At 47.9% G+C, this 11,542-nt stretch overlaps 1 protein-coding gene across 1 annotated transcript in view; it reads right to left on the reverse strand.

The window, feature by feature from the left end:
• The window catches only part of PDLIM1 (PDZ and LIM domain 1), a 31,203-nt gene extending 19,974 nt beyond the window's left edge, over positions 1-11,229 (reverse strand). Inside the window, exons 1-3 of the mRNA XM_029932252.1 lie at positions 11,076-11,229; positions 9,399-9,483; positions 3,917-4,116 (exon numbers count right to left, since the gene is read on the reverse strand). Coding sequence (XP_029788112.1) covers positions 3,917-4,116; positions 9,399-9,483; positions 11,076-11,203 — 413 coding nt within the window. The 5' untranslated portion in view covers positions 11,204-11,229. The remainder of the gene's footprint in view (positions 1-3,916; positions 4,117-9,398; positions 9,484-11,075) is intronic.
• Between the last annotated feature and the right edge of the window lie 313 nt (positions 11,230-11,542).

An 11,542-nucleotide genomic window follows, 5' to 3' on the forward strand; every position in this document is an offset into this window, starting at 1 on the left:
GAGGAGTAATTATGGGCACTAGGACAGGACTCCAGACTCCAGAGCCAGTTTTCTGTGGGCCACGGGCAAGTTTAGCTAGGTGGCAAACAGCCACCTTCATGATAGAGATTTTCTTCTGATCCAGCTCTGAATGCGTCAGGATTATCATCCCTCTGATATCATCTGAACAGACAACAATGCATCCCTTTATTCCCCTGCACCTGCTTAGATAACAGGCCTCGTAAGAATATGGGGGGCAGGGGAGAGGGACTGCCTGAGGACAAAGTTGGAAGAGCTAGCGTGTTTGGACCAGGATGTTGGTGAAGGGGGACCAACCATTGTTCTACGAAGAGGCCACCATTCCATCAGGAAGGTGGTGAACAGTGCTGGTTGGCTGGACTGAAGCTACAATGCCGGAAAGAAAGAGGTCTACCGCAAGTCACAGCAAAACCTTCTCCATGTTTATCTGCATGTTTCTGCCCTCCTGGAGCCCCTAGTACTCAAAAGTGATGGGTATGGAGTCCTCACGGGCAGTGAAATCAGGAATAAGTGGCAGGCCAGGTGCTGTGCACCTCACTGCATTCTCTGAACAGCCTGCTGGTGAGGTAGGTCATTTAGTTGCATTACACGCGCCTGAGGTCACAAGGTCTGCCTAAGTCAAGAAGCCTAGTTGGAACTCAAGGGCCCTCTATCTATGAAGCCTGTACCTCTGGGAAAGACCTAAGCAGCATCACATCTACAAGGAAATATAGGCTCTGAATCACCAGAAAATGGATAGAGCCCCTAAAGTCAGCTCAAAGAGGTCAGAGGGTAGGTGAAAGCTTTCGGCTGAACACAGCAACATTTCCCCCACCCAGCTGGCACACAGTAGGCACTCAATAAATGAGTGTTAGGCTGAACTGAACCAAAGGCTCTCCTGCTCAGCTGCGTGGGTGCTGGGAGGCCGGGCGGCAGATGGTGGCCTCTTGCCCACCATCCTAGTTTAGTTTGGAAACAGCGATGCTGTCTGTATTCTTGTCACACAGGACACGGCCCTGGGTCGCCCTGTGAGACAGGGAGCCACACACACACTAGGCTGCTTTGAAATGCATGGGACAAAGAAACTCAGAGTGAGCCCCAGGGAATCCGTGATGACCTCAGACACAAAGTATGGAGTGAGCCAATTGTGGAACCTCTGAATTTTAGACTAAACAGTGGGGGGTGAGTGCGTGCCCGGGACCTCTGCTGATGGAGCAAGCGAGTTACCCGCGCCAGCTAGGCACGCAGGACAATCGTCCTCTGGAGAGAATGCACATGTAGTCTCTCCGGGAGCAGGCCAGTAGACAGAGCCCCGAGACGGAAGCATGGCCCTTTCGGGCACTCCCTTTGCCACTGGCTGCTGGTATCCCCACTGTCTCTGGATTCATGTTCAGAGTGTTTGGGACGAGGCAGAAGCTGGGTCCCTCGGCTGAGAAAATCTCGAAGGAGACTCTCCGGAGAAGACTCAGAGCCTGCTGCAGCCACAAAGTCTGCGACAGGAGGGCCGGAGGGAAGGCTTGCAAGTGTCCAGACACGTTTCAGACTTAATTGTTTCAGATTGGAGGCGGGGGGCAGGCAGGGAGCATGAAAGAAGACATTAATGAAGGAATAACGGCCAAGGCCATACTAAAAATACTTCCCAGGCACATATTTCTCCCAATGCGTAGCAGCTCTTTCAATTAAGGATGTGTCATTTCCTGGGTTATTAAATCCAGATCACGGAACATTCCACTCCAGGACAGTAAAAGAGGGTCACGTTCTCAGCCTCCCCCAGCACCAGAGCAGCAAAGAAAAGGATCATGGCCCTCAGTGTCCCTGTCACTTGACTCCCAGTGGGGCTGCTTGAAAGCAAGCTTCCCTTCAGGGTGTGTCTGTGGAAAGCTCGGGGGGCCCAGCATGGCGTTCTTTCTCAGATACCCCCAAGTTCCCCCACTACGGTACTGCAGGAATCAGAATTTGGGGGAAGAAGAGGCATGAGTAGCTTTGCCTCAGTTTCCACAATAAACATCAATAACCTTGAACATCTTGTAAAGCCAAAGGCATGTAGAAAAAGTCTCCCTGACTCTAAGAAACTTAAAAGGAAGTCTCAGAGCCTTTCGGCGCTGGGCACAGGGACCTGTATGCAGGGTACCCAGCAATGTCCATCTCCCTTTCTCAGGGAGGGGGGCCTATACGCACGGAATGACCAAGGAGCTCTCACTTGAGAGGGATCCCCATGACAGCCCTTTCCAAAGAGCTAAGTAGGCTGGAACCTCTCGTGCCTTACCCCTCATCTAACCTGCCTCTGAAGCAATGGGTTTGCAATTTAGTCACCCTAAGAGCCGGGCAGACTCTTGTTAAAGGTGAATTGGAGAGAAACTGAACAGCCAAATGGTCTTCAGGGCTGGTATAAGAACAGAGGATTCTAAGCAGGAAAGGTCCTCAGAGATGGGACAAGGTTTGGACTACACGGTATTTTCCAACAAATCTGACTGTCACTAACATTTACAAATCAGGGAATTTCAGGGGGGTCTGGATGGCACCATTAGTTAAGCATCCAACTTTGGGGTCATGCTCTCACAACTCCGTGAGTTTGAGCCCCATGTCGGATTCCTGGAGCCTGCTTCGGATTCTGTGTCTCCCTCTCTCTCTGGCCGCCCCCCCCACACACACACACTTGCTCGCGCTCTCTCTAATAAATAAAAACATTAAAACTTTTTTCTTAAATCAGGGGGTTTCAGACAACAAAGAGGCTTTCTGGCTTCTGTTTCAGTGAAGTTAATCAGTAGAAATTAACAAGCAGGCTGCAAAGCCACTCTGGGTGTGTTGCATGTCCAGCTGCGTCCAGGCCACCCTGCTCCGCCGTGTCTGCACTCCGAGCTCGGGCCTTGGGCCCTTGTCTTCCCTGCCACAAAGGGCACGGCACTCGGGACCGACTCTATCCCCTTTTAACCCACAGAGAGAACTGGTCCCACCTCCTGTCCTCCATCCTCAAACCCAGTTCCTTTGTTCTGGGCTGCCACATCCCCGGTGTTTCCGGATTCATCTTCAAAGAGTCTAGGATGGAGCAGACACTGGGGCCCCTCTGCTGGGAAGCCAGAGGACACTTTGGATAAAGACTGAGGCTGGTGACAGGAGGGGACAGGCCTCCCCAGCCCTGAGAAATCTGTGTCCTCAGCCCTCTCTACCCTGTCCACCTGCAGCCCTCCTCTTCCCTGTGCCTGCCACAGGCCAGAACCAGTCCCAATGGGCACACATTTACATCCTCACAAACTTCTACTATTTCCAGTGGGCCACTGTGGGGGGAAAGCAAACACTGGTTCACAAACACTGTATCCTGAAGTACTCATCCTTTGCTCAGATCAGATGGTGAACACAAGCAGAAATCCCAAACTATAAATAATAAAGAATATCTCAGGGGGCGCCTAGGTGGCTCATTCAGTTGAGGGTCCAACTCTTGATTTTGGCTCAGGTCATGATCTCATGGCTCGTGAGTTCGAGTCCCACTTGGGATTCTCTCTCCTCCCCCCTTCTCTGTGCCTCTCTCTCCCTCTCTCAAAATAAACAAACAAACATAAAATATTTCAGGAATCAGTAGGGCTGTCAAAGAGGGAATATGGTCACTGAGAAGATGATGATGACCAGAGAAATCAGAAAAATAACAACATAGGTCTTGGTGAATAATCGATTGGTTTGTGCCAAATACAGTACTAGACACTTTACATGTTACTTCTTATGTTCACAACAAGCCTACAAAGCAGGTGGTATTTGCCCCTTTTTTAGAGATAAGGAAATGAATGCAGAAAGAACCGTGCTAAAGTAGATGGTTTTCTCTCTCGGCTGGTGGCTCGACCTCTTTCCGCTCGTCTGGATGAACCTGGTCCTGCCACAAACAGCCTTTCCAGGACTGGCCTGTGGGGGAATCCGAGCGCCTACTTACGCTCTGCCATTCTGCTCCTGCCCACTGGCTGCTGTCTTGGACTCCAAGGCATTGTTGAAGTTGGAGATGTTTTCCGAAGAATAGAGGCCAGCTGGGTTGTTGTACTGGTTTGTGATGACCCTGGGGGCAGAGCTGGTGGCCGGTGAGGCGGTAAAGGGCACAGCACTGCGGTTGTGGGCACTCCCTATGTGCGGGACCTCCTGCAGGCAGAGATCAGAGGAGAGATCAAGGGGGCACTCAGAGCACTCACCTCCGAGGGACAGTGCAGAATGAGTGCCAGAAAGTACGGTGCTCTGTTGAGGCATGGCAGCCCCGGCTCAACCTCACACTTCAGCTGAGGGGCTCTGACGTGCCCACTAGACACGCAGGCAACGACCGGGAAATCTCAAGACGTGCATGTGGGTTTCCCATGCCACCTTCTTGTTCTCCACTGAGGCCCAGGTAAGCCTGACGTGCTGCTAGGCACCCCTGGGCACCAATACCCCAAGATGCCTTGGGCTGTCATGATCCAAGCTAGAGCTGAAACACTCTTTCAGGGCACATTCCAAAGGGATTACAGTACAAGGAGGAACAGGCAGGCGCTTGGGGCAGCGCAGAGCCGATGATAAAAGGTGGAGACAAATTCCTACAACTGAGCAGGTTAGACAAGCAAGATAAGGGGGAGCCTGGGGGGCCACTGAGGACTCCAGCAGGAAGGGGATCTGCAGCTCCTTGTAGGAGAAGGACAAGGCTCCCTAGATGGAAGGCAAGGAGATACCTGTCACAGAGGCGGTGCCCAGGGGAGCTGCTGGAAAGGACTTGGAGCTCCTCTGGGCTCATCCCCCTTTTTCTGTAATTTGAGACAGCGCCCTCCACCCCCTCCTGGACTGCCAGGAGCCAAGGATAATTCCTACAGCTACAGGAGCTCAGAGCTTCTTTACAAACACTGCCCCCCCCTCAAAACTTTTTACACTGACATTCCTGTTGTTAAAATCATGGATTTTCTGACAACTTAATCAGGAAGGTGCTTTCTGCACGAATGTTCTGGACCCACCCAAAAGAACACACTAATGTCAACATGCACCATACTTTCTGTGTTCCTCAACACAGAACCTTCCTGAACACTGGTCCCCTTCTTAATAATCAGGCCCAGAACAACTGACCCCAAAAGAGTTCCAGTTTTATCTGTTGCTCTTCCTTTTTCTTTTTAATCTTTTTCACTGAAACATTAAGTCTTTCATGCTTTCTTAGAATACATTACAATGAAAAGTAACAGTTTAATTCACTGTGTGCTGACTTTTTTTTAATGTTTGTTTATTTTTGAGAGAAAGAGAGGGCATGTGCACACAAATGGGGGAAGGGCAGAGAGAGGGAGAACAGAGGATCCCAAGCGGGCAGACAGCTGATGTGGGGCTCGAACTCACAAATGGGGAGATCATGACCTAAGCTGAAGTTGCATTCTCAACCGACCGAGCCACCCAGGTGCCCCTCACTGTGTATTGATTAAAAATAAAGACAACAAGAAAATATTCTTTTTTATTTTTATGTTTACTTATTGTTGAGATAGAGAGAAACAGAGCATGAGTAGGGGAGGGGCAGAGAAAGAGAGGGAGTCACAGAATTCGAAGCAGACTCCAGGCTCTGAGCGGTCAGCACAGAGCCCGACGCGGGGCTTGAACCCACAAACAGTGAGATCATGACCTGAGCTGAAGTCGGATGCTTAACCGACTGAGCCACCCGGGTGCCCCCAGAAAATATTTTTATGATTGATATTTCTTTTTCACTATTCACTTAGACTTTCTCTTCAGTCAGTCAGAACCAGTGAGGTTTTAATTCATAAATTACACTGAGTGGGCTTTGTCCACATTGGATAAAAGCTAAGTACACACAGATCATTCACAAAGAGGGAAGTATAACTCGTTCAGGAAGTGACTTTAGCAAGGATGCATGGGTGGCTCGGTCAATTCAGCATCCAACTTTGGCTCAGGTCACCATCTCACAATTTGCAAGTTCGAGCCCCGCGCTGGGCCTTGTGCTGTCAGTGTGGAGCCCACTTCAGATCCTGTGTCCCTCTCTCTCTGCCCCTACTCCACTTGCTCGCTCTCTCCCTAAGTATAAACAAACATTAAAAAAATGACTTTATCAGTAATCAAAGCATAGTTAAGTAAATTTTATGGCACAACCTCGTGAGGAATAACTGGTCATCGTTAACAGCAGGGAACTTGCAAATGGGTGGTGGCCTGGGACATCATGGCTGCACTCCAGCCTGGGGACAGATACACAGCTGCAGCCAGGGACGCAGTTCTGTCCTCCCCTCTGTCTCCACAGCAGTTCCAAGGGCAACACAGGATGCTGAGCACCAAGGAAGAGTCCTGTTTTTTGTTTTGCTCAAATTTTTCCCATCACTTCCTCTGGCTTTGGGTCAGCTATAGCTCTGTGAGGCCACTTCTCAACTTTATGTGGAAGTGAGTAAGTAAAGCCTTCTCTCACAGGCACTTGGTGTGACCTATCAGTGCACCGACCACACTGCCTGCCACACAGCAGACATTCAACCAGTGTCCCGTCCCTTCTCCCTCCTCAGAAACACATATCCAATGAGAATGGAGTCAATAGAAAATTATTCCGGTTGGAAATTCTGATTTTTCACTTTATAGAGAATCTTCTGAGAATATATCTGTTTTGTACATAAAAGGAATATCTCTAACCCCATGTGAATACTGGTCTTTCCAGAAGTCAGGCGGTTAATTCAGGGCCTGCCTTTTGGAATGGATGATGTAATTGTTTGGGCTTTGTATTTATCAGTCTCCAAGGAAACTGAATAATGAGGAAATATAAACTAGGTGTGTAACTACTCTGACCTCAGATAAGCTGGGGTGGCGGTTGGCATTACATGAACTAACAGATCTTTTAATTATAGATGAACTCTGTTCTTACTCATTCCTTTATTTTAGAATGACTGGAAGTGAAAGGTTTTGGAAAAAGGAGAGTAGGAAGTTTTTCATAGGAACAAAGAATTACTGGAATCAAAAGAAAAATACTCTCAAGTTAGATGTTAAAGTATCTCAGAATTTTTTTAATTCTTTTTTTGAAGATAACTACCTTCAAAATAAAATATTAATACAGGAACAAACCTATAGGCTTAATGATGAAAATTCAAGCATGAGATCTAAAAAGTTTAACTGAGGGTTGCCTGGGTGGCTCAGTCAAGCATCTGACTTCGGCTCAGGTCATGATCTCATGGTTTGTGGGTTCGAGCCCCGTGTCAGGTTCTGTGCTGACTGCTCAGAGTCTGGAGCCTGTTTCAGATTCCGTGTCTCCCTCTCTCTCTGCCCCTCCCCCAACTCATAGTCTTTCTCTCTCAGTCTCAAAAATAAACTATAAAAAAATTTTTTTTTAAAGTTTAACCAAAATGGAAATATTCCCTTATTTAAGTGAAACATAAGATTTTAGGTAGACCAAATCAAAACAAAACCATTCCTTATGTATTATAAAATATATGACAACTTAGCACATTAGAACTTAACAGTAAATTCAGCGAAGTAGCTATGAACACCTTGGGAAACTGGAATTAATAGTGGCACATTTAAAATTAGTTTGTGGGTCGCCTTGGTGGCTCGTCAGTTAAGCGTCTGACTTTGGCTCAGGTCATGATCTAATGGTTCATGGGTTCAAGCCCCGTGTTGGGCTCTGTGCTGACAGCTCAGAGTCTGGAGCCTGATTCCGATTCTGTGTCTCCCTCTCTCTCTGCCCCTCCCCTGCTCGTTCTCTGTTGCTCTCTCTCAAAAATAAATTAAAATGTTAAAAAAAACAAACAAACCTAGTTTGCACATGGAGCCTGACTGCCTCAGTAGGATGAGTGTGCGACTCTTGCTCTCAGGGTCATGAGTTCAAACCCCATGTTGAGTGTAAAAATTACTAAAAATAAACAAACTAAAAAAAAATTAGCTCATGACTGCCGGTTGATGACTGAGGGCCATTCTATAAGCATTCTTTATAGGAGCTGAACAGAAGAACATGTTCATGCCAGTTGTGAAATGCCAGATTCAAAATGGTCCTTAATGTAACTCAGGATTTCTTAATGTAACTCAGGATTTTTATTATATTAATGTAAAAATGTTGTATGCCTACATTTTGGAAATTTTAATGGATACCTTTGAGGAAATATGACTTAAAAACCACCACTCATTTACCTACACCAACATACTCTGTGATTTCATTTTCATAGCTGCTTCTGGCACGTACAAAACAGAGACAGCCATGTGTTACCTTTTTATTGTATCTCAATTCATAAAAAGTCAGTCATATCTCAAATTTAAAAATAATTAAAGTTCAAATCTTCAATTGGGGTTAAATGTACAACAATCACACATCAGTCTAAGAGAAGTTTTCAAAACCCATTAGCAATTTATTTATTAAGTTATTTATTTTTGAGGATTTTAAATCAAGTAATCTCTACACCCAACATGGGGCTCAAACTCACAACCCTGAGATCAAGAGTCACATGCTCTACTGAGTCAGCCAGGTGCCCTTGTTTCTTAACTTATTAATTATAATTCATTAATTTATCCAAGACACATACTTTGTAAAAAGTCAGTCAGTCATAAGGAATTTTACAATAACGTTCTAAACATTCTTAAGTTTTTTCCACTTATCTTTTCTAAGCTTACTTATTTGAGACAGAGACAGCGTGAGTGGGGACAGGTAGAGAGGATCCCAAGCAGGCTCTGCACTGTCAGCCCGGAGCCCAATGTGGGGCTTGAACTCACATCACATGATCACGACCTGAGCTGAAAGCAAGAGTTGGGCACTTAACCGACTGCACCACCCAGGGACCCCTCCCCTTATTTCAAAAGAATACCCATTCATTACAGATAATTTAGAAGATCCAATTAAGGAAGAAAGAAATAATTTACAATCGATTTGTTTACAAATATGGGCTCTTTAGACAGTCTACTGTCCTCGGAAATTCTGTTTGGCGGACAAACTGCACTGACTGCCCAGCACAGTTTCAGTCTGAAGTGCCAGTTTATTTTAGTGATTTTAGGATCTCACTGAAACAGGAATGGAGATTTCCACCGCAAGGCTCATGGAAACAAGAGAGGGGGTCCAGGGAGGAAGGCGGGGCTCCAGGCCTTGGGACCCGCGCTTGTGCACATGCCCGGCACGGTTCACATGTATCTGAAATCCGCAGGGAGCGGGGAAGCTCCTTTACTTCACACAGTCCTACCACCCTACTCTGCACAGGAAAGCTTCCCCCACTTCCTGTATCACTTCCTACACTGTGTCCAGCCCTGGCCCTGGCGTCACTGCCTTGGGGCTTTCCAGCTCTTTCCTCCTGTGTTCCTTTACGGGAAGAAGTGAACAAGAGCCAGATCCCAGCGTGGTCTGTGGAGGGCTCTCCTGACCTTGGCCCAGGCCTCCGGGGCAGGACGAAGGGGAGTGTGCTAAGCTGTGTCAAAGGCAGACAAGACAGGAGTGGTGGCAACGCTGAACAAGTACTTACTTGGGGTTCAGAGGCTAAATTCATCTTGTACGGATGGCGTTTCCCTTCCTCTGTCACCAGGGGAGACCAGATTTTCTGTTCGGATCTGCAATAGATTGACAAAGTTATTTCATTCGTGCTCAATCACATATACTAAAAACAGGATGGGAAAACGCCCCCCGTTGCCTGGCGTCTGTGCCCTGAACTAGCTGCCACCCACCTTCCCCTCTGCCGCAAATGTGATCTTCCCAAAGCACTGATCTGATGACATCTTGTCTGATGGCTTCCGATGTGGCGTGGATCTCTTCCAGCCGGTCTTCCATCACTACACGGTGTCACTGGTCCGCAGCCACACTGGCCTCCTCCACAATCCTAAGAAGCCTCATGCTGCCCTACCTCTGTTGGACAGAACGGGCTTCTCCTTTACCCCCTTCCTATGCGTGAAGGTTGGCTGGTCCAAATACAAGAGACGCCTCCCTTCCTGAGTGTGCAAAGGCCTTCTTTGTATTGATCACACAGCATAAACCTCAGTCTAGTCTCAGCTTTCATTAGTGTAAAAGGAAATAGAATATTTATGCTTCTCCTGTATTGCCAGAGCACCAAGCACAGAGTCAGATACAAGATACACCTATTGAGTTTGTTGGTAAATGAATAATAATAAAAAAAAATGAATGAATGAATGTCTCAGAAAGGATGTGGGCTGAGGTAGAAATGGAGAGGAGACAGGAACAAATGGGCTTTCGAGGGCATAGAAAACAGTGGTTCGGGGTGCCCGGCTGGTGCAGTTGGTAGAGCATGTGACTCCTGATCTCAGGGTCTTGAGTTCAAGCCCCACGCTGGGCACAGAGCTTGCTTTAACGACAACAACAAAAAAGTGCACCTTCTATAGGTGCAGGGCTTTAACATACACCAAATATTCTGACCTCCTGCGCCACACCCGGTCCTCCCACCAGCCCTATGGCACAAGGCTGAAAAAGCGACAAACCTATTTCAGATACCCTGAGCAAAGGGTCCAGGATGAAGAGCAGTGGAAGCCAAGGTTACTTGCATTAAACAGCAAGTAAACAGAAGATCAGAATGAGGAATGTGAACTTGATCCAGCAGGAAGGAGGGAGCCAGTAAAGATTAAACCAAATCTCTCCTGACCTCCTGCCCCCGCAGGACCCCTCCCTCAAGACTAATCAGAAGCAGAATGGGAATTGTACCCAGTGACAACTCCCAACGTGCTCTCCTTTCGCATAGCGTGCTCTCCTTTCGCGTAGCGCGCTGCGGCCTGCACGCAGCACTTGGTCTAACGTGTCGATGTCTTTCTGCGCCACTGTAACCCCCAGGGGCGGCACCCCCTGCTCCACGTGATGTGAGGCAAGCAGCATCCTCAGTAGATGCTCAACGGTTTCCAAGAAGAAATTTTCATTTTGTCACACCTGCCAATACTTAACTGATTTTACTTCCTCAAAGTTCTGGTTGGTTGTGTTGGAGCAAGTGAAAACGCAGAGCTCCTAGAGAAAGACGCCCACAGTATAAGCAGCACTGGGAAAATGCGAGAGAAAAAAGAAAACCCTAACGATGTTCCAATCCTGCAGAGCTGCCGCAGCGCACAGGGCACGGAGCTGGGGCTGGAGGGGATCTGGGACAGGTGAGGCCCACCGCCCACAAGCTGCCTCCAGGCGATGAATGAATGGGCGCTTCCAGCCTCACCTGGTGATGGTGAGAGTCATGTTGTCTGCGCAGCCCTTGATTTTGTTCTGAGCCTCCAAGTGGGTCATGTTGCTGGTATTCTCCCCATCGATGGCTGTGATTATGTCTCCGATGCACAGGTTAGCCATCGCAGCCTTGCTCCCGGGAGTGACCTGGAAAAAAGGGAAGAGCAGGTTAGTTACTATTTATCTCCAAGGAAACCACTGAGTAAGTTACTTCTGGCATAAGAATTCACTAATCAGGGCGCCTGGGTGGCTCAGTCAGTTAGGCCTCCGACTTCGGCTCAGGTCAGATCTCACATTCGTGGGTTCGAGCCCCGCGTCGGGCCCTGTGCTGACAGCTAGCTCAGAGCCTGGAGCCTGCTTCTGGTTCTGTGTCTCCCTCTCTCTTTACCCCTCCCCCTCTCATGCTCTGTCTCTCTCTGTATCAAAAATAAATAAAGCCATGAACATTTGTATACAACAACA

Source organism: Suricata suricatta, chromosome 2 (genome assembly GCF_006229205.1).
Source record: "Suricata suricatta isolate VVHF042 chromosome 2, meerkat_22Aug2017_6uvM2_HiC, whole genome shotgun sequence".
NCBI classification, from domain to species: domain Eukaryota; kingdom Metazoa; phylum Chordata; class Mammalia; order Carnivora; family Herpestidae; genus Suricata; species Suricata suricatta.